Genomic DNA, 23,818 nt, shown 5'->3' on the forward strand with positions numbered 1-23,818 from the left:
AAATCCAAAAGTAACAGGTATACAATCTTAAAATTAGAGCTAGGTCATGCTGGAATGCAATCAAGAAACATTTTCTCACACATAGAAGAAAAGGCTGTGAATGCTGGCTCAGATGACATTTCCGTCTGCTAAGATTTTTATAAGCAAAGGGGATCAAGGGATACGGAGCAAAGCTGGAATTTAAGATTTGAGGGACAGATCAGCCATGATCTAATGAATTGTGGAATGGACTGTGCCTATGTTCCAAACAAGCTCCAGAAGATCATGGTGACCGATAATACTATCCCATCAATCCACTTAAACTTCTGTATGTGGGCATCTTTCATTTTGAGCAATTTGCCCAGCTCCCCTTGTGAACAGTTGCAGCAAATCTGCACTCATTTCCTGCAAGTGACAAGGGCAAACATTTAAAAAATTATTTCCCAGAGGAGGCACAATTCCATTCAAAAGAAATCCAGAACTAAAATTACGACTGAAAACTTCAGGTACTGATCTGTCCCATTGCTGAAATTGTTGGATTACCAACAATGTGTGTTATCAGACTGGTTGGACAGCACAGCTCCCATCTCAGCCGAGACATCAAAGCATTAGTGACCACTGTGAGTCCTTGTAGTTGGGCCCCAAGAGACACTGGCAAAGGCTTTGTAGCTGGTCATTCATGTGGTTGGCCCATCTGGGCCATCGAATGGTGAACCAAAAAACAATTAAAGCAACTCTCACACTCAGGATTTTCAATGTTTGATGCTAAGGTTTAAATGCAGGACCAATTAGTTTTCAAAATTCCTAAGTTTAATGTTGCATGCAGTTCATTCTCTTCATGTCAAACTGTGGCTGCTCCATTAAGTGTTCCAGAAGATTGAACAATCCCATATCAACAAAATACAAGTGCCAAATAGCTCATTGAACTTTACATCATAGAGTGGAATTAAATAGTGTCGAGGATGCAAAAAAATTAAGAATAAGAAAAGCGGCTGAGTAAATATTGAAATATTCCACGGTAACTGTTTTCATTCAACCAGGCCAAAATTGTGTGGCACTTTTTGATATGTAAAAGTACAAACAAAATTGTGAGGAAAAGTCCCGTTATTTTGTTCTTGTTCCAAGTGCATCTGTTTCTCAATCACGCCTTTGATTAAAATATTGCTGGGGCACTCTTAAAAGACAGACATCCAAAATGGCTCAACATAATTTATTTATGTTAAAATGTACAGAGGTCTTTGAAAGTACTTGCTAGAAAGAAAAGTGATATTACATACAAGGGGGAAGAAGAGGGAGTGTGGCCTGTGCTGGCATCTGTATGCACATGCCCAGTTGTTCCCTCCTCGTAGCTTACAGTCACCATGTACAAGTACAAAGGCTACTAAAAAGAAAGCAATATAAACAGACATGAATATTCAGCTTTTTACATGCGGCTTGGAAGCTGGAGGAGGTCTATTCACACACACTATAAGTCTGGAGAATTTATTTTCTTAAAATAGCTTCAATATTCTACAACAAAGATAGAAAAAACTCTACAGATGGAATGAAATGTGAGTTCTTTAAAAGGCATCTGAGAATCACTAACAGTGAGCTTCAGTTAAGATTACCCAAGTTTAACTGCTAAAAATACCTCTTAACAGAATTGAAAAATGACAAGTACCAATATTATGTAGGATAAATTCATTTTTAATATAGAAAAACATTTTCTATAATAATCCTAAAGTCAAAATGAGCCAGCTTATCTTTCAAAAAAGGAAGCTGCCTGATTCAACAAAACCAAGAACACCAGAAACAATGAGAAGGGGAAAAGAGAAATCTTCTTTGTGTATTTTTAATATATCTGGTGCTCTGGGCTAAAACTGCTTTGTTTTTTTTTCTTTTCTTTTTTAAAAACATCGTCCCTTCCCCCTCCCACCCCACCCCAAATCAACAGTATTCCAACAAACACACTTGAAGGCCAGCCCAGAAGTGTGGAGTGGTTTTGATGGACATTATTCCAACAATGGGACACACTATGAATAAAAATAAACCATTAAATGCCATTAGGCCACAAGACTCACATACCAACTGCACAGTGCCACCCTTTAACTGTTGTGGGAACATTTTACATCACATTCTTTTTTTTAAATTGCATTTTGTTGATTTTATGGTGGGCCAAGTACGGCACAATTGCAGTTGATGAACGGACTGCGTGCTGTGGACCTGCTAAGTGTACCAGTGACGCATATCTTTGGGCCAGGGTAGACTGCCCATTGCAATCCAGTGATACAATTCCCTCCAATGCTATTTATCCCATCACTTGACGTTACATGGGTTATCTAGTGGTAGGTATCAGAACAGAGAGGAGCTGCCAATTGGCTATTGTGGCGACATCCTTACTTTAAACTATGCTGTCAGAACCATTTACTTGCTCCCACCCCTACATACTCTTCCCCTTACCACATTCAAAATGTGGCTCATTTAGATGATTATTTTCCTATTTATACTGAAAGATGTCAACCACTCTTGGATCTAGTATGGCACGGCTTATTTTCTTGATGTCGCTTCCCTTACATTTGTCCTGCCAATATAGACTCATCTCCGATTTGCCATTTTTTACTCTCACATCCATCTCAGTTGTGCCCACTGGGAAGTAGCCCAAGGATGCCTGAACTCGGATTGTTGATGACCGTTAATAGCTGTCAAGAGACAGTGAGCAAGCACAAGGTGCTCCTTTTCTTCCTGACGTGACACTTGAGCTAACTGTGCCACTTAGTAACTAATCTGCACTTACTGGCTGGAAGCAATTTAACTGCCCGAGGTTATGGGGGAAAGCAAAAGAGAAAAAATTAAATTAGTTGTGAACATAGCTGTCTTTCTCATCTGATAAATACCCTTACAGGGAACCAAATATACACAGTCTGACAAATCTGAATATATTTCTCATGATTGAGAGATTTATTTAAGAAAATAAATTGGAAATTAAATGTTGTAAGCCTTAAATGTTGCAGGACCCTGGGCTGTCCTTCGAAAGTGCCAGAACAAATACTGTCAATTCTCATAAAAAAATAAAGGCGTACGAGTGAAATGGCTTGCAGTGACACAAGAAGCAATGTTAAAAACATAGTTATAACATACATGAAAATGCTCTTGGGCCTGTTGCATGCTGCGCTAGAGTCAAACTCAATACCAACGGGGAAAAGAAGGGTGCCCTTGGCATTAAGGTCTGAAGTCCACAAGCGCACAAGCGATCCGGTTTCACCTACTGGCACGGGATACAGTGAGATCAATAAATTACAGCCACACCTGCAACAATATCACCAAGGCAGAGTCTGAGATAAGTGCCTCCTGCCCTGTGCCAAGTCAATGAATGGGGACATGGACAGTCCTCACACTCAGGGGTCGCATTATCTATGGACTCGATAAAAAAATGTGGACTGCACACACAAACCGAAAGATTAAAAAAATTAAAAATATAAAAAGCAGATAGTTTTTCATTTCTACACAATTCATTAAGTAAGGCTTCTTTTAATTAAAAGATTTCTTGTGCATGGTTCCTCAAACCATTTTTCTTATTGAATTCTGTTGCAGAATTTATTTTTCTTCCTTTTTTTCTCTCGGGGCTGGGGAATTAAGGCCAAAGCGCTCCGAACATGGCCCTAAGCAGTTCATGAAATTCCTATGTCTACAGCAATCATTCTATTTGAAATTTCCATTATGTCTGCTGTTGTCAGTATAAACAGTGGCTCTCTATGGTGTCTACAGGATCTTCCCTCATCTTCTCATATATGGGCCATTTAGTGATTGCTTGGGCATGCCAGCGTTCATATAACTATGATGAGAGGGGCCTGTGTACATCATGTTGCTGTGGGGATTAGACTGCATAGGCTGCTGGCCATACGGCTGGCCTCCCATCATGCCCATTTGCATCTGCATAGGATACTGAGCCGTTTGGTTCATGTAGGCCGCATTACCATGGTAACTGCTGTTCATCATTGGCTGGCTCATCCGATAACTGTTCATAGCATTCAGTGTGTTCATATTCATGGAGTTGACATTGTAGGTGGGGGCAGGCATCAGGTTCACACCCATGTTCATCCCTCGTTGAACTGTAAGAGCCCGCTGTGCCAGTGCAGGGGTGTTACGGCCATAGATCTGCTGCTGGTGGGTGGCTGTAGCAGCTGGCAGTGGGGCGGACTTGGAACGGTTTGAAATGTGACCTTTGGCTGGCATCTGGCCTTGCAACCTCTGAGTGTGAGGAATCCCAATGTTGGAAGCTGGCATGTTGCACTGCAAGAGGGGTGAAGTCAGATTCATAGATGGGGACGTGAGATTTGGAGGAGGCGTCATGGTGGCTTGTGCTTGGGGTGTCCCTGCAAGTGCGTGGGGTGTTGGGGCGAGCTGAGCTAGGCCCGTGTTAGATAGAGACACACTAGTTGCATAGGAAGTCACAGCAGCAGAGTGGCTGTAAGGCATCGCATGATGGTCCATGATGGTATTGGTAAGCTGCTGAAGTCTGGCAAGGCTGAAGTTGGCTGTAGGCTGTGTATAGCCACCAGCACCAAAATCCCCCTGACCCATTCTCTCATACAGGCTCATACCACTAGTGTTTGAGGACTCTGGAATCTCCATTAGGGTCATGGGGGCTGTTGTGAAACTGTTACTCATGCTGCACTGGGACAGTGGCTGCTGTTGCTGCTGGGGCTGTTGTGGCTGTGGCTGTTGTGGTGGAGGCTGCTGCTGGGCTTGTTGTTGTGGTGGTGGTGGTTGTTGCTGCTGCTGTTGTTGCTGGTTGTTGCTTGGAGGTCTTTCAATTGCACAACTCTGAGGTGACTTCATGTTACAGTTGGCTGTTGGGGCAACATTATTCTGTTGCATCATGCTACAACTGCTGTTCATACTTGTCATTTGCTGAGTTACGACACAGCTGTTTTGAGTCAGGCTGCTGGAGGACGACAGACCACTATATGAACAGCTTGTCTGAGAGGTGTTATTCCCACATATGCTGCCTCCCATTGTGGAATCGTAGCTGCTCGGGTTCTCATAATTTTCTGTTGTACTCTCAATGCTGCCCAGATCACTAAACCCACTGTCAACTACCTGCTGTGAATGGTCAGACACAGATGGGACATCCATCATCGGACTTGTCTCCATGTTCTGCATCGAGGGAGCCGACAGTGAGCCCTGCTCAGGACTTATTTGTGTATAGCTGCTCTCTAGGGCTGGCATGCTTGGGCTACTGACTGAACGGACAGACTGGCTGGGATGTGACTGAACTGATGAGATGGGGCTGTTATGTTCTGACTGTTGGCAGTCCTCCACCATGGTAATCTGTGGGCTTTCTTCAGCTTGGTTGTAGCTTTGCAGGTTCTGGCAGGCTTCCAAAGTCTCGGCACAGTCCTGGTAAGCACCATCCTGCTCGCTATTTGTCTCTTGTGTCAAAGACTGAACAGCTTGCACCGTTTCTAGATCCAGCTCGCTATGCGATATATCCTCCTCCTCTTCCTCCTCCTCCTCCTCCTCCTCTTCTTCCTTGAACTCTGGGATTAAAGTCTCTTTGTTATCATGATCATCGACACGGTCTTCATCTGAAGGTGGCACAAGCTCCGAGTCCAACGATGTATCATTTGCTTGTTCTTCTTCAGAATCTGCATCCATCACGTTTTCATCTGCAATATTTTTATCTAGTGTGTTTGTCTCTAAAAAAGGTTCTTGCATTGGAGACTCCTCTTTCACACTCTCTTTTAAACTTTCCTCGACCTTCTTGTCTTCAGAGTCCAGATGGCCTTCATCTTCATCATCAGCATCATGGTCATCATTCTGATTGATCTCCTCCTCCTCCTCTTGCTCGTGTTCTTCATCTGTATGTCCCTCTTGCTCAGCTGATTCAGATTTCTCTTCATTCGCATTCTCAGCCTCCTGCTCCTCAACTTTAAGTGTTGGACTGTGAGAAGCATGAGGTGTTCTCTGCACATCGCATGGCACTTCTTCCTCCAGCTCTTCCTCCTCTTCATCATCCTCTTTTTTGTAAGCAATGGGGAGATCCACAATTTTCGGTTCGACAACTGAATTCCTCCTCTCCTCACTACGGTTCGGACGCCCTTGTTTCAGAGCAGCATTGGTCAATGGAGTACTTGCATTCTCCATAGCCACACTTGATCGGGCAAGTTTAAATCCTGGCTTACGTCCTGGCTTTCTCTTCCATTTGATTGTTCCACGCTTCACACCTTTTGGCCACCCTCTCTTGCGCTTTAACACCACGGGTGGAGATTTGGGTACGGAAGGCTCCTTGGCCTTGTCTTTCCTCACAGTGACTAAAGGTTCAAGGGTATCTTGTCCTGAAAAAAAAGCAAATACTTGTAAGGATTCAGTTTTAGGCAGGGGAAGGGGAAACAGACTGAAATGTAAGTGACATGGTGGGAAAAGGAAGTGCTCCAAATCCAGAAAACCTTACTGGAGGAGCAGGAGTACTGTGCTTCTGTTCTTGCTCGACCAGCTGTATGCACTCATTTTTCAGACAGTGAGCGTTTGATGTCAACCACTCCCCATGGTGTGGCTGACAAACACAAAGCCAATACCTTTGGTAATGCTCCCAATGTCCCATTGCTCCGAAATCAAGCTTGTGCTCCATGCCTTATTTTAGATAGCCAAAGAGAGTCAAGAAACTTATGGTGTGCTTTGTCGAGCAAGAACATCCAACTTATCATTTGTCGCACGCTGAGATGTAGGGAAAAAAACAGAAGGAAACAAGCCTTGTGCTGCTCTTAACACATTTCACAACATGGTTATAAAGCTGACACATTTCCAACACATCAAACGCTATGTCAGCCAAGGAACTGTACATGATCCTGGGAACCTCCTCTGTCAATACAAAGCTCATCATTCTGCCTGATCATTTCCAGTACTTTCACTGGGAGAGTGTTGGAATGGGGCAAAGGGATAGGCCAATTTATTTCAGCCTACAGACAGAGGGTTCCAACATTGTGACGAAAGTAATCATGATTCACAATGTGGCCAGTTTCTGACCTTACAGTATGTTTCTTTGTAGGAAAGCAGAGACAGCAAGTTCTCACAAGCAGAAAGTGATAATGATCAGATAAGCTATTTTTGTGATGTTGATTGAGGGATAACTATTGGTCAGGACACCAGGGATAACTGGCCTTCTTTGCAATAGTGCCATGGGATCTTTTATGTGCACCTGAGAGGGCAGACGGGCCTCAATTTTAATGTCTCATCTGAAAGACTGCACCTCCAACAGCGCAGCATTGCCTCAGTCCTGCACTGGAGTGTCAGACAAGACTTTTGTGCTCACGTGCTGGAGTGGGACTTGAACCCGGAACCTTGTGCTACCAGCTGAGCCACAGCTGAAGGCTCAAACAACATTCAGATTTGAAAATGTGACTTGAAGAGTACATTTGAATTACTGTGCTCGACATATAGTAATGGATATTTTGTGTGAGATGACAGGAAAGAATAATTAAGCAGTGTGAGGGGATTGGACTGCCATCATAAATGATGCTGTCATTTCAGTCACCTTCCCTGATTCAACTCACTTACACTGTTAGGCTCAACAGTTACTACGAGGGTGAACAGTGATGAGTTCCTCATCTGTTTAAACTAGAATATTCCATCTCATAAACTCAACAGGACCTTCTCTTTGAATCATTCCCTTGTGTAGTCACTATTCAACAACTGACACAAATTTTCAAATCCTCTCTGGCCACAGGAGAGGTGCCAGAGGACTGGAGGACAGCAAATGTGGTACCATTATTCAAGAAGGGTAGCAGGGATAAACCAGGTAATTACAGGTCGGTGAGTCTAACATCAGTGGTAGGGAAACTATTCTGAGGGACAGGTTTAATCTCCACTTGGAGAGGCAGGAATTAATCAAGAATAAAAACAAGAAATGCTGGAAATACTCAGCAGGTCTGGCACCATCTGTGGAGAGAGAAGCAGAGTTAATGTTTCAGGTCAGTGACCCTTCATCAGAACTGACAAATATTAGAAATGTAAAAGGTTTTAAGCAAGTAAAGCGGGGCTGGGGCAAGAGATAACAAAAGAGGTGGTGTTAACAGGGCAAGGTCACAGAGAATAATTGGTCATGGAACAAAGGCAAACAGTATGTTAATGGTGTGCTGGGAGACAAAGTGTTAGGACAGAGAGGGTGCCAATTGACAGTAAAATGAACAATCCTGGCCCCAAGTGCAAACATGAAAAAACAGTGGGTAGGCACAGTAGAAACAAACTAAAATTAAATAATCAAATAAAAAATAACTAAAAATAAAAAATAGGGGCCCGTCATGGTCTGAAATTATTGACTGTTCAGTCCAGCAGGCTGTCGTGTGCCTAACCGGTAAATGAGATGCTGTTCCTTGAGCTTGCATTGATGTTCGCTGGAACACTGCAGCAATCCCAGGACAGAGATGTGAGCATGAGAGCATAAGGGGTGGGGGGGGGGGGAAGAGCGGGGGTGTTGAAATGGCCAGCAACTGGAAGCTCGGGGTCATGCTTACGGACTGAGCGGAGGTGTTCACCAAATCTGCATTTGGTCTCCCCATTGTACAGGTGACCACATTGTGAACAGCGAATACAGTATACTACATTGAAAGAAGTACAAGTAAATCGCTGCTTCACCTGAAAGGAGTCTTGGAGGCATTGGATAGTGAGGCGTGAGGAGGTAAATGAGCAGGTATTACACCTCCTGCGACTGCAGGGGAAGGTGCCATGGGAAGGGGACGAGGTGGTGGGGATAATGGAGGAGTAGACCAAGGTATCACGGCGGGAACGATCTCTTCGGAATGCTGACAGGGGAAGGGAGGGGAAGATGCATTTGGTAGTGGCATCATGCTGGATGTGGCTGAAATGGCAGAGGATGATCCTTTGGATGTGGAGGCTGGTGGGGTGGAAACTGAAGACAAGGGAAACCCTGTCGCGGTTCTGGGAGGGAGGGGAAGGGGTGAGGGTAGAGGTGCGGGAAATGGTCCGGACACGGTTGAGGGCCCTGTCAACAACAGTGCGGGGGGAATCCTCGGTTGAGGAAAAAGGAAGTCATATCAGAAGCGCTGTCGTGGAAGGTTGCATCATCAGAGCAGATGCGTCGGAGACGGAAAAACTGGGAGAATGGAATCCTTACAGGAGGCAGGGTGTGAAGAAGTGTGTAGTCGAGGTAACTGTGGGAGTCGGTGGGCTTATAATGAATATCAGTAGACAGCTTATCCCCAGAGATGGAGACAGAGAAGTCGAGGAAGGGAAGGGAAGTGTCCATGTAGATGAACCATGTGAAGGTGAGAGAAGGGTGGAAATTAGAGGCGAAGTTGATGAAGTTTTCTAGTTTCGGGCGGGAGCAGGAAACAGCACCGATACAGTCATCAATGTCCCGGAAAAAGGGTTGGGGGAGGGGGCCTGAGTAGGACTGGAACAGGAATGTTCAACATAAAGACCTTCCCTCCAACATAAAGTCAGAAATAGAGATGTTTGCTGATGGTTGCACAGTGTTCAGCACCATTCACAACTTCTCAGATACCGAAGCAGTCTGTGCCCACATGCAGAAAGATCTGGACAATGTAGTATAAGGGTTTGAAAGGGTTAATGTTGAGAAAGTGTAAAGAATGCCTTCTACCATGATGATGTAAGAGATTACATGTGACAGAGACTTGAGGAGAGATGCAGCATGGCTTCAGAGGAATCATACAGACTGGTGTGAAGCTGTACATAGTTATAATGTAATAAAGGTTAATGTTCTAATTACTCCTGACTAAAGAATCTCTTGAAGCTAGGCTAACTAAGGTGGCACCATACCAAACCAGCATACCAACCAAACGGCGCAGGCTTGGAGGGCCGAATGGCCTGTTCCTGTGCTGTACTGTTCTTTGTATATCCCACAAAAAGTCAGACATAACTAGGACCCATGTGGGTACCCACAGTAACACCTTCTACTTGAAGGAAGTGACTGGAGTTGAAGGAGAAGTCATTCAATGTGAGAACAAGTTCAGGCAGGCGGAGGAAGGTAGTGGTGGATGGGGACTGGTTGGACCTCTGTTCAAGAAAGAAGTGGAGAGCCCTCAAACTGTCCAGGTGGGTGATGGAGGTGCAAAGAGATTGGATGCCCAGAGTGAAGAGGCGGTGGTTAAGGCCAGGAAACTGTAAATGGTCAAAATGACGTAGGGGGTCGGAAGAGTCACGGATGTCGGTGGGAAGAGACAGGACCAGGGGAGAACAGATAGAGTCAAGATCGGAAGAAATAAGTTCAGTGGGGCAGGAACAGGCTGAAACAATGGGTCTGCCGGGACAGTCCTGTTTGTGGATTTTGGGAAGGAGGGAGAAGCAGGCCGTCCGGGGTTGTGGGACTATGACGTTGCAAGCTGCAGAGGGAAGATCTCCAGAGGAGATGAGGTCAGTGACAGTCCTGTGGACAGTAGCTTGATGTTTGGTGGTGGGGTCATGGTCCAGTGGGAAGTAGGAAGAAGTGTCTGAAAGGTGGCGCTGAGCCTCTGCAAGGTCGAGATCGGTATGCCAGACAACAGCACCACCCTTGTCGGCAGGATTGATCACAATGTCGGGGTTAGACCTGAGAGAACGGAGTGTGGATGTCAAACATCAACGCAAGCTCGAGGAACAGCACCTCATTTACCGATTAGGCATGCTACAGCCTGCCCGACTGAACATTGAGTTCAATAATTTCAGACCATGACGGGCCTCCCTTTTTATTTTTCGATATTTTTTACTTGTTTATTTTATTTTAGTTTGTTTAGTTTGTTTCTACTGTGCCTACCCACTGTTTTTTTTCATGTTTGTGCTTGGGGCCAGGATTGTTCATTTTATTGTCAGTTGACACCCTCGATGTACTAACGCTTTGTCTTTCAGCACACCATTAACACACTGTTTGCCTTTGTTCCATGACCTACTGGCCAGTTATTCTCTGTGACCTTGCCCTGCTAACACCACCTCTTTTGTTAACTCTTGCTCCAGCCCCTCTTTACTTGCTTAAAACCTTTTACATTTCTAATATTTGTCAATTCTGATGAAGGGTCACTGACCTGAAACGTTAACTCTGCTTCTCTCTCCACAGATGCTGCCAGACCTGCTGAGCATTTCCAGCATTTCTTGTTTTTATTTCATATTTCCAACATCTGCAGTATTTTGCTTTTAGATTAATCAAGAATAGTCAGCATGACTTTGGCAGGGGGAGATCATGTCTAACAAACTCGACTGAATTTTTTGAGGAGGCGACTAGATGTGTAGATGAGGGTAAAGCAGTTGATGTAGTCTACATGGACTTCAGTAAGGCTTTTGGTAAAGTACCGCATGGGAGATTGGTTAAGAAGGTAAGAGTCCATGGGAGTCCATGGAGTTCCGAAGAAGGGTCACTGACCCGAAACGTTAACTCTGCTTCTCTTTCCACAGATGCTGCCAGACCTGCTGAGTATTTAGAGCATTTCTTGTTTTTATTTAAGAGTCCATGGGATCCAGGGCAATTTGCATCCAAAATTGGCCTTGTGGCAGGAGGCAGAGGGTGATGGTAGAGGGTTGTTTTCGCGACTGGAAGCCTGTGACCAGTGGTGTACCGCAGGGATCGGTGCTGGGACCCTTGCTTTTTGTAGTGTACGTTAATGATTTAGATGTGAGCATAGGAGGTATGATCAGTAAGTTCACAGATGACAGAAAATTGGTGGTGTCGTAGTGAGGAGGAAAGCCTTAGATTACAGGATGATACAGATGGGCTCGTAAGATGGGCGGAGCTGTGGCAAAAGGAATTTAATCCTGACGAATGTGAGGTGATGCATTTTGGGATCACTGAAGGCAGCAGCACAGGTAGATAAGGTGGTTAGGAAGGCATATGCGATACTTGCCTTTATTAGCCGAGGCACAGAATATAAGAGCAGGGACGTTATTGTGGAACTGTATAAAACGCTGGTTCAGCCACAGCTGGAGTGCTGTGTACAATTCCGGTCGCCACACTATAGGAAGGATGGGATGACACTGGTGAGGCTGCAGAGGAGACTCACGGGGATGTTGCATGGGTTGGAGCATTTCAGCTATGGAGACTGGATAGGCTAGGGTTGTTTTCCTGAGAGCAGAGAAGGCTGAATTGAGGTATACAAAATTCTGAGGGACATAGATAGGGTAGATAGGAAGAGACTTTTTCCCTTAGCGGAAGTGTCAATAACCTGGGGCACAGATTTAAGATAAGGGGCAGGAGTTTAGAGGGGATTTAAGGAAATATTTTTTCACCCAGAGGGTGGTTGGAATCTGGAACACACTGCCTGAAGGGGTGGCAGAGGCAGGAACCCTCACAACATTTAAGTAGTATTTAGATGAGCACCTGAAATGCCATATCATACAAGGCTACGGGCCAAGTGCTGGAAAATGGGATTAGAATAGATAGGTGCTTGATGGCTGGCATGGACACGATGGGCTGAAGGGCCTGTTTTTGTGCTGTATACCTCTATGACTCTATAACTGAGTGGTTCAGCCAATTTTAGGGCACTAAGAATCAACCATATATATGGGACCGGAGTCAGGTGTAGGTCAGACCAAGTAAGGGTGTCAGGTTACTTTCCGGAAAAAATACTCGTGCAACAGTGAGATTTTATAATGGAGTTTTGATGATTTTACATGGTGCAAGCCCATAGTAACTAGATTTATTTAATTCAATTTGACAACCGGTCATTGGATTTGAACTCTTACCTCAGTTGCTGGTCCAGTGCCATTAACTGCTACCATGTTCTCTTAAATCTGCATAATCAAGAGGCATTCAAATTTCCCTCTCATTTGAAGAGTGTGAGGGTTACACATCGAAGCAAAGCCACATATATAACCTCAGCATCTCCAGATGGCGTCCCAAATGGTGCTAACATTAAACTACCATCTCCAGTGATAGGTTCCAACAAATCTCTTAACAGGCAGTACAATGTGTACGTCTACTCTACACAGTTCTAATATTATCCGTGTGGAATAAGATCTCAGTACCCTGCATGACCTTGACTTTGTTACAACAATCTGAGTCAGGTTCCTGACTGGTTATGATTCAATTCTAAGAATTTTTACTTCAGAAAAATGCTATTTGTAGCACAGCTTTACTGTATGCACTATGCCATGTTCCTTCAATACTGGGAGGCCAGAGAAAAGCAAAAGGAGCAAAACTTAACTTTTCGTCTCCTGCTTACTTCTGTTTAGGTCGTGTGTCTGTGTGAAAGAGAGAGAGATCCCCTATTTGCCATAATTCATCAAGGGTGAAGACTGTTCATAGTTGTGCGGCTGCGATGTGACACTAAGAGTCACAACGTTCTTTGTAACCAACAGCCGCATTCTGACAATATTCTTGGATCAAACCAACAATTGCTTACTTGGATAGCATATATTCTCGGCTTATGTGTTGCGAATGTTTTATTGCTAATGCTCACATGGCATGGTGTACACAGTGGTAACAGGTGAGCTGTATCGTGCAGCTTGGATTGTGAATGATCCTGGAGACAGACTGCAACATGTGTCAGTGGTGTTACTTTGTACAAATGTACTTGTCTGCTACTTCAGTATCAGGCGGAATTTAGGTGAACAACGACCGACTCTCCGAAAGGTGCTGACTCTGCTCCTGCAGAGTTCTGTGGATTCCTCAACCAGTTGCCATTTTTTGCAGGCGAGTTTGGACAGCGAGTTCGAGCAGTCTACGTGACTATCAGGGTGCACAGGAACATGGCAGCAGGAGTAGGCCATTCAGCCCATCGAGCCTGCTCCGTCATTCAATACGATCATGGTTGATCATCCACTTCAATGCCTTTTTCCCCACACTATTCCCATCGCCCCTTATATCATTGGTATTTAGAAATCTGTCAATCTCTGCTTTAAACATACTCAATGACTGAGCTTCCACAGCCCTCTGGGGTAGAGAATTCCAAAGATTCACAACGCTCTGAGGTTCAAGCAAGCAAGTCCAGTCGGCAGGCCGGGCAGGGGCAGGATAGGAAGCGTGGAAGCTGGTAGGCTAAACTGCATTTACTTCAATGCAAGAAGCCTTACAGTTAAGGCAGATGAACTCAGAGCATGGATCAGTACATGGGATTGTGATATTATAGCTATTACGGAAACGTGGTTGAGGGATGGGCAGGACTGGCAGCTCAACATTCCGGGGTACCGATCCTTGCGGCGTGACAGAGGTGGAGGTAAGAGAGGAGGGGGAGTTGCACTATTGATTAGGGAGGACATCACCGCAGTACTTAGAGAGGATATCCCGGGGGGAATGTCCAGCGAGGCCATATGGGTAGAACTTAGAAATAAGAAAGGGGTGATCACTTGGATGGGATTATACTATAGGCCCCCCCATAGTCAGAGGGAAGTGGAGGAGCATATATGTAGGGAAATCACAGATAGGTGTAGGAATTATAGGGATGTAATAGGAGGTGATTTTAACTTCCCTAATATTGACTGGGACTGCCTTAGTGCTAAGGGATCAGAAGGGGAAGAATTTGTTGAGTGTCTCCAGGATAGTTTTCTGAAGCAGTATGTGGATGGCCCTACTACAGAAGAGGATTCACCCGACCTCCTCTGAGGAAATGAGGATGGGCAGGTGGTTGATGTGTCAGTGGGGGAGCACTTTGGAACCAGTGACCATAACTCTATTAGCTTCAGGATAGTTATGGAAAAGGATAGGACTGGTCCTCAGGTTGAAGTCCTAAATTGGAGGAAGGCTAATTTTGATGGCATCAGACAGGAACTCTCACAAGTTGAATTGGAGAGGCTGTTTACAGGTAAAGGGATGTCTGGCAAGTGGGAGGCTTTTAAAAGTGAGATAGGAAGAGTTCAGGGCCGGCATGTTCCGGTTAGACTGAAGGGCAAGCTGGCAAGTTTAGGGAACCTTGGTTGAGGAGGGATATTGAGGGTCTGGTCAGGACAAAGGAGGCATATGTCAGGTATCGGCAGCTGGGATCAAGCGAGTCCCTCAAGGAGTATAGGGGATGTAGGAGTACACTTAAGAAGGAAATTAGGAGCGTGAAAAGGGGCCATAAGATTTCTCTGGCAGATAAGATAAAAGAGAATCCTAAAAGATTCTATAAGTATATTAAGAGTAAAAGGGTAGCTAGGGAGAGAGTAGGTCCCCTTAAGGATCAGTGTGGTAATCTATGTGTGGAGCCACGGGAAATGGGCGAGGTCTTAAATGAATACTTCTCGTCCGTATTTACCGTGGAGAAGGTCATGGAAGCTTGTGAGTTCAAGGGAGGGAACGGTGATATCCTGGAGCGTATCAACCTTACAAAGGAGGTGTTGTTGGAGGTTTTGAAGCGCATTAAGGTGGATAAATCCCCAGGGCCTGATCAGGTGTATCCTAGGATTCTATGGGAAGCAAGGGAGGAGATTGCTGGGGCCCTGGCAGAGATTTTTATATCATTGTTAGCCACAGGTGAGGTACCGGAAGACGGGAGCAGCGAATTTTGTGCCTTTATTTAAGAAGGGCAGCAGGGATAAGCCAGGGAACTACAGGCAGGTGAACCTTACATCAGTGGTGGGAAAGTTATTGGAAGGGATTCTGAGAGACAGGATTTATATGCATTTGGAAAGGCAAGGTCTGATTAGGGATAGTCAGCATGGTTTTGTGTGTGGGAAATCATGTCTCACAAATTTGATTGAGTTTTTTGAGGAGGTGACCAAGAGGATTGACGAGGGCAGGGCGATGGACGTTATCTACATGGACTTTAGCGAGGCCTTTGACAAGGTCCCGCATGGTAGGCTGGTCCGGAAGGGTCCAGCACATGGGATCCAGGGTGAGCTAGCCAATTGGATACAAAATTGGCTTGATGATAGGAGGCAGAGGGTGGTAGTGAAGGGTTGTTTTTCAGACTGGAGGCCGGTGCCACAGGGATCGGTACTGGGCCCTCTTTTGTTTGTCATATATTAATTACTTGGATGTGAATGTAAGGGGCATGATTATAAGTTTGCAGATGACACCAAAATTGGTGGAATAGTGGACAGTGAAGAAGGTTGTCTCAGGTTACAACAGGATGTAGATCAACTGGGAAAGCGGGCAAGGGATTGGCAAATAGAATTTAACGCAGACAAGTGCGAAGTGATGCATTTTGGGAAGTTAAACCAGGGCAGGACATATACAGTGAATGGCAGGGCCCTGGGAAGTGTTGTTGAGCAGAGAGACCTTGTGGTGCAAGTACATAGTTCCCTGAAAGTGGCAACACAGGTAGACAGGGTGGTGAAGAAGGCGTATGGCATGCTTGCCTTCATTGGCCGAGGTATTGAGTACAAGAGTTGGGACGTCATGTTACAGTTGTACATAAAGTTGGTTAGGCCGCACTTGGAGTACTGTGTGCAGTTCTGGTCGCCGCACTGCAGGAAAGATGTGATTAAGCTAGAGAAAATGCAGCAAAGATTCACAAGGATGTTGCCTGGTTTGGAGGGCTTGAGTTATAAAGAGAGATTGGATAGGCTGGGTGTGTTTTCCCTGCAGCGAAGGAGGCTGAGAGGGGACATGATAGAGGTATATAAAATTATGAGAGGCTTAGATAGGGTAGATAGCCAGAGTCTGTTTCCCATGGTAGGGGTGACTAAAACTAGAGGGCATAGATTTAAGGTGAGAGGGAGGAGATTTAAAGGGGATCAAAGGGGTAAATTTTTCACACAAAGAATAGTGGGTATCTGGAATGAGCTGCCAGAGGTGGTGGTGGAGGCAGGAACAGTAGCAACATTTAAGAGGCATCTGGACAGGCATAGAAAGGCATAGAGGGATACGGAATTAATGCAGGCAGGTGGGATTAGTATAGATAGGCATTCTGGTCGGCATGGACGAGGTGGGCCGAAGGGCCTGTTTTTATGCTGTACTATGACTCCATAAAGAAATTTCTTCTCATCTCAGTCCGAAGTGGCTTCCCCATTATTTTGAAATTGTGTCCCCTGGTTCGACACTCCCCAACCAGGGGAAACATCTTACCTGCATCTACCATGTCTATCCCTTTAAGTATTTTGTAGGTTTCAATGAGATCATCTCTCATTCTTCAAAACGCTAGAGAATACAAGCCCAGTTTCCCCAATCCCGCTTCATCGGACAGTCCTGGGAACCTTCGTTGCACTCCTTATATGGCAACAATATCCTTCCTCAGGTAAGGGGACCAAAATTGCACACAGTACTCCAGGTGCGGTCTAACCAAGGTTCGAAACAATTGAAGCAAGACTTCGCTACTCCTGCACTCAAATCCTCTTGCGATAAAGGCTAGCATACCATTCACCCTCCTAACTGCTTGCTGCACCTGCATGTTAGCTTTCAGTGACTTACTGACAAGGACACCCAGGTCCCTTTGTACATCTACACTTTCTAATCTATTACCATTTAAGAAATACTCTGCACATCTATTCCTCCTACCAAAGTGGATAACCTTGCATTTTTCCACATTATGCTCCATCTGCCATGTTCTTGCCCACTCACCGAGTCTGTCCAAATCCCCTTGAAGCTGCTTTGCATCTTACTCACAACATACATTCCCAAATAGTTGTGTGTCATCCACGAACTTGGAAATATTACATTTGGTCCCCACATCCAAATCATTGATATATGGTGAACAGCTGAGTCCCAAGTACTGATCCTTGCGGTACCCCACTAGTCACAGCCTGCCAACGTGAGAATGACCTGTTTATTCCTACTCTCTGTTTTCTGCCTGATAACCAATCCTAAATCCATGCCAGTGTATTACTACCAATCCCATGTGCTTTAATTTTGCTAACTAACTCCTGTGGGGGACTTTATCAAAAGCCTTCTGGAAATCCAAGTATACCACGTCCACCAACTTCCCTTTATCAATTATGTTCGTAACATCCCCAAAAAACTCCAACTGGATCGTCAAACATGATTTCCCATTCATAAATTCATGTTGACTATGCCCAATCAGATCATTATCCAAGTGTCCATTTATCACATCCTTTAGAACAGATTCCAGCATTTTCCCTACTACTAATGTAAGGCTAACAGGTCTGTAGCTCCTTGTTTTCTCTCTCCCTTCCAATCTGCAGTAACAGTTCCAGAATCTATAGAATTTTGGAAGATGATCACCAATGCATCCACTATCTCCACAATTACCTCTTTCAACACTTTGGGATGTAGAATATCAGGTCCCTGGGACTTATAAACATTCAGCCCCACTAATTTCTCCAAAACAACCTTCTTACTGATACTAATTTCCTTCAATTTCTCATTCCCCCGACTTCCTTGGATCTCTATTTCTGGGAGATTTCTTGTACCTTCCTCAGTGAAGACGGACACAAAGTAATCATTTAGCTCCTCTGCTTTTTCACTAATCCCTATTATAAATTCTCCTGACTCTGCCTGTAATGGACCCACATTTGTCTTTGCCAAACGTTTCCTTTTAATATACCTATAGAAGCTTTTACAGTTCGTTATGTCTTTTGCTAATTTCCATTCATATTCTATTTCCCTTTCTTTATCAGTTTCTTGGTCCTCCTTTCCTGTACTCTAAAATCCTCCCAATCCTCAGGTTTACTACTATTTCTGGCAACTTTATCGGCCTTTTCATTTAATCTTATACAATCCTTAACTTCCTTTGTTAGCCATGGTTGACTGACTTTTCATTTTGCGTTTTTGTGCCTTGAAGGAATGTATAGTTGAGATAAACTATGTAATAATTCTTACAAGACTATCCATTACCTATGTACTGTCATACTTTATAATATATTTTCCTAATCCACCTCAGCCAAGTTGCCCCTCATACCGTCATAATTTCCTTTGTTTAAATTTAACACCCTGGCTTCAGATTGAACTACCTCACTTTCAAACATAATGTAAAATTCTATCATATTATGGTCACTCATCCCTAAAGGTTCTTTTGCAACAAGATTATTAATTCCTTATCATATTTCTCTAGAAAACAATCCCTAACACACTCCAGAAACTCGTCCGCTACAGCATTTGTACATCACAGATAAGCTTCAACCTGCCCTCATAGATGCACACACAATCGCAACTTCCCGTCAAGTCTGTGTGCAATGGTCTGGAGTCAATACTGACTTGGTTCCACATTCCCCAGCCCAGGAGCTCGAAGGCCAATTGCTTCCTTGGCTGGGATCATCTAACTCAGCACCAACATGATGGAGCCTGGGACTTCCCTGCTCTGTGACACTCAAGAGCAGACTCCAGGGAGGTGAGCAAGATGGCTTTCCCTTTAACCTTTCCCACAGGGAATGATGAGTAATGCAGCAGTGTGAGGATGGGAAAAGGCATTTAGAAATAAAAACAAAAAGCTCCCTCTACTCAGTGGGGCCACCTGGAATGCAAAGGGGGGCACGCAGTAACCATCTTACCTGATCAGTATCCAACTAATGAGGTTATTCACGTGAGCACAAAGCAAACCCATTCTTCTTTTATACCATTAAACACACGCCTGTAACTGATGGAAAGCCAAAGGTGGGCACAGTGCCCACTTTTAGAAACATGGGAAACTGGACATCAAAGCAATTTTAAGGTTAAAAATCATAGAAACTTACTCCAAATGAGGCCATTGGCCTGTCTTGCCTGTGGCTGACTCTTTGAAAGAGCAGTTGTGCTTAGTCTCACACTCCCACCTTTTGTCTGAATTCTCCAAGTTCTTCCTGTCTAAATCCCTTTTCAAATTATTTTATGCAATCAGCTTCCACCACCTTTTCAGATACAGCATTCCAGCTCCAGACAACTCTCAGCAACATGTTTTTTCTCAACTCCCCTCTCGATCTTTTGCCAGTGATTTTAAATCTATGACCCCCAGCGATTGGCCCACACGCCAGAAAGAACAGTTTTTCTCTTTCTACTCTATTAAGGAGTACGGTAACATAGTGACACAAAAACGTGCGAGGTCTCCGACTGGAAACCTGAACATTAAACTGGTGGAGACAAACCAGTCAAACCTTCCAAGCTTCGAACTCTGTCTGCTGACTGTGAGTACTGAGGCATATTCCTACTGCAGACTGTAGTGTTCAGTGGTTTAATTGACCTGTGTTTGAATGTGTTAGTCTGTTCACTGATCGATGCTCACTCTGCTTAATGAATTAAGTCTGACAGGAGGAGCTAGATAGAGAACTTTCCGGAAAGAAGAGATCTCCCTCGAAGGAATTCAGTCACACTGTTGTCTCCCAGAAAACTACTGAATCCATGTCCACCTCTTAAAACTGGAAGCAGGAGAACCACTGAATCAGCGTCTACATCTTCAAACTGGAAACCTCAGGACCACTGAATTCAGCCTGAAGCCAACTGAGTCAATAACCTCCACAGTCTGTATACTCCTTTTATTTCTCAGGACTCCAATTTGAACAAACTATTCTTCCCCACTCTGTTACCTGTGTGTGACTGTGTGTGTGTGTGTGTGTGTGTGTGCGCGCGTGAGTGTGATAGAGAGAGAGAGAGAAAGTTGGAGCCTGTTGTATTATTTTTACTTAGATTAGTTTAATGACAATAAAGTTAACCTCTTTCTTTGGTTAAACTCAAAAAAACCTGTCCGATTGGCTCTTTTTATGATCACAGCGTGTAAACATATAAACACTCACTGAATTGGCAAGCATATCCACTTAGGAAAAATCAATCTGTTGTGGTCAACCAAGGAGAGAGACAAGAGGTGAGCCCTTTGACCCCTCATCACCTGATCTTAACAAGATTAGTTAAGTTACAGGACCAGTAATCCAGAGGCCTGGGCTAATAATCTGGAGATACGAGTTCAAATTCCACCACAGCTGCTGCAGAATTCGATAAATATTTAAATAAATAAATCTGGAATAAAAAGCTATTATCGGTAATTGTGACCATGAAACAGTGGAATGCCCTATAGAGAAGGAAATCCATCATCCTTACCTGGTCTGGCCCATATGACTCCAGACTCAGAGTAATGCGGTTGACTCTGCAAGGCCTAGCAAGCCATTCAGCAGAGTCACGTTCTCAAGGGCATTTGGAGCAATAAATGCTGGCTTTGCCACATCCCATGAATTAATAAAAATAACTCATTATTTTGAAAACCTCTATTCGGTCACCACTTAACTTTCTCTGTTCCGTGGAAAACAGTCCTAACTTTTTCAACCTCTCGTCAGAAATGGTAACATCCTGGTGAACCCCACCATCACCTTTCTCAGGCCTTTACACCTTTCCTGAAGTGTGGTGTCCACAATATTCCAGCTAATGCCTAACTACTGATTTATAAACTTTTCCCATGATCTCTCTGCTTTTATATTCTATTCTTCTATTTATAAACCCAAGTAACCTTAAAATCACCTTATTAACTTGCCCTGACACCTTTAAGGATTTGTGTACATGGATATCAAGGTTTCTCTGTTGATCTATACTTTTCAAAATCATGCCATATATGGCATCCTGTCTTTCCATGTTAGTTCTCCCAAAGTGCATCACTTCACACTTCTCCTCATTGAACGCCATCTGCCATGCTTCTGCCCATTTCATCATCCGATGTCATCCTGAGGTTTAGAACTCCCCTCATTACTATCTACCACATTGCCAGGCTTCGTATCATTTACAAACTTTATAATGTTACTCCCTACACTCAAGTTTTGGCCATTTATGAAAAACTGAAATGGACCCAAAAATGATCCTTGGGCAACACCACTGCAAACTGCCTCCTCAGTCTGAAAAACATCCATCCACCACAATCACTGAGCCCATACCATCACTTTCCTCTTAATTTTCAGGGCTTCGACCTTAAGACTCTCCTGTGTGACACTTGTTTAACGCCTTCCAAAAGTCCATATTTCCAACATCTACAGCACTACCTTGATCAACCTTCTCTGTTACCTCATCAAAGAATTCAATCAAGTTAGTCAGACATGATTTGTCTTGAACAAATGCTGGCTCTCTTTGATTAATCCAGCCCTTTCCAAATGAAAGTTTATTTTGTGCCTGTTTCCAACAACTTCCCCACCACTGCCAACGTGAGGCTGATTGGCCTGCAGTTTCCTGGTTTATCCCTCTCCCCTTTCTTGAATACTCAGTCCTCCGGCACCATTCCTGTATCCAATGAAGTTTGAAAGATCATGACCAATGCCTCTGCTATTTCTACCTTTGCTTCTTTCAGCAACCAGAGATGCATTCCATTCTGGGCCAGGCAACTTATCAAGTTTCAGGAATGCTAATCTTTTTTAGTACGTCTTCTCATTGACTATCTTGCCCATAACTCCCCTCTTGTCTTTTAGTGTGACCTTCACATCATCTCCTTCCTTTCTGAACACAGCTGAAAAGTACTCATTTCATATTTTAGCCGTGACCTCTGCCTCTACATGAAGATTTCCCCTTGGTTCTTTATGAGGCCCAACTTTTTCCCTAACGAACTGCTTATTCTTTATGTATTTATAAAATGCTTCAGGGTTCAATTTCATGTTGCCTGCTAATCGTTTCTCACAATCTCTCTTTGTCTCCCATGTTAACTTTTTCAATTCCATCCTGTATTTTCTAGAATCTTCCTGATTAGGAACTGAATCTTGCTCCTGAACATTTTTTATAAGTCTATTTTTTCCATTTTATTTTAACTTATTTTCTTTGCCATCCAGGCCTCTACCTTTCCCCTTCGAAGAAATATTCCTAGTTTTACACGTGAACCACCTCTTCCTTGAATTGCTCTGTCACTGCTTTACTCAGCAATCGCCTCTTCCAATCTACCTGTGCTAGGTCCCTTCTTCAATCATTCAAATTAGCTCTTCCCCAGTTTAGCATTTTTATGTTCGCTATTGTATGGTTTCTTTCCATAATTATTCTAATGCAAATTATGCTGTGGGAAATGAAATGATTTAATTCAATAGTGAAATTACCTGGAACTGCATTAGCATCACCATTTTCTTCCATAGCCTTTCTCTGGGAGGAAGTGCGTTTTCGTGCACCACCACCAGATGCCAGATTTCTGAATATGCGTCCACCTCGATGTTTCTTCTCATTTCTCTCATCTTCTTCCAATTCAAAAGTTGGTTCGAGGTGTGGCATTGGTCGCTCAGTATCAGAATCATCAAATGGTTCATCCAGCACCTCGGTTGTCTCTGAGATGGTCTCCGTCACAACACTGCTGTTGTGCTGCTTACGCTTTCGTCCACGTTTTTTCCGGTGAATTACCACTCTCTAGGGAGAGAGATGATATTGAGTTCAAAACAAGGCAGATATTCTTGTCTGCATCATTATGACCACAGCCAAAAGTCAAAACTATTTACTAGAACTGGGGGCTGCTTTCAAGCCTAATACATAGCAAATTAAATGTTTCTTGAAGGTAAAACACTTTATACCAGTTTGTGTCTCACTCAAATGCTACTGATGAACAATCAGCAGCCTCTCAGCTCACCAACCTGGTATTTTGCTTCTGGTTGAATGTAGCTTAAAAGAACAAACTCAGATAAAATTTCCCTTCTTGTGGTGCAGTGAACTATGAGCCTCAGTTCAACATCTAAACATTATTAAATGGCATTAAATATCTATAAGTTGCAAATTCAAACTTTGTACAATTATGTTTCTAGGCTGTCTGAAGCCAGCAGAGTTGAAATGTAAAACATACTTTCAAGGGGTAAGAGGGTTAGTGTTGACTTAGGAGGTGGCTGCCTTTGCAACACTGAGCAGAGGACAAAGTTCCTGTTAAAGCAATAACCTCAACAGATACGAAGTTGTGGGAGACACTGCCACCTAGTGCAATTGCTAGCTCAGTTGAAGCATTTGTAAAGATTTTGACTCATTTCAGTTTTGGCTATATAGAAAACTTGAAACAATGTACATAATATAGCAAGCTTGGAACAGGAAAATGGTTTAAAAGATCAGGTTCTGAAGCAGGTGCCGTATGGCAGAGCAAACTGGGTGAGCTATAGGACCATGTCACATTTTTACATTCCCGGAGGTAGCAAGTGTCAATAT

At 43.9% G+C, this 23,818-nt stretch overlaps 1 protein-coding gene across 6 annotated transcripts in view; it reads right to left on the reverse strand.

The window, feature by feature from the left end:
* Positions 1-1,173: 1,173 nt before the first annotated feature.
* The window catches only part of LOC137357231 (histone acetyltransferase KAT6A-like), a 181,507-nt gene continuing 158,862 nt past the window's right edge, over positions 1,174-23,818 (reverse strand). For all 6 annotated transcript variants that reach the window (XM_068023401.1, XM_068023400.1, XM_068023399.1 and 3 more), the window contains 2 exons: positions 22,741-23,041; positions 1,174-6,296 (listed from right to left, as the gene is read on the reverse strand). In XM_068023401.1, the coding sequence (XP_067879502.1) occupies positions 3,733-6,296; positions 22,741-23,041 (2,865 nt within the window). In that variant the 3' untranslated portion in view covers positions 1,174-3,732. The remainder of the gene's footprint in view (positions 6,297-22,740; positions 23,042-23,818) is intronic.

The sequence above is a fragment of the Heterodontus francisci genome, chromosome 47 (assembly GCF_036365525.1).
Source record: "Heterodontus francisci isolate sHetFra1 chromosome 47, sHetFra1.hap1, whole genome shotgun sequence".
NCBI lineage: Eukaryota > Metazoa > Chordata > Chondrichthyes > Heterodontiformes > Heterodontidae > Heterodontus > Heterodontus francisci.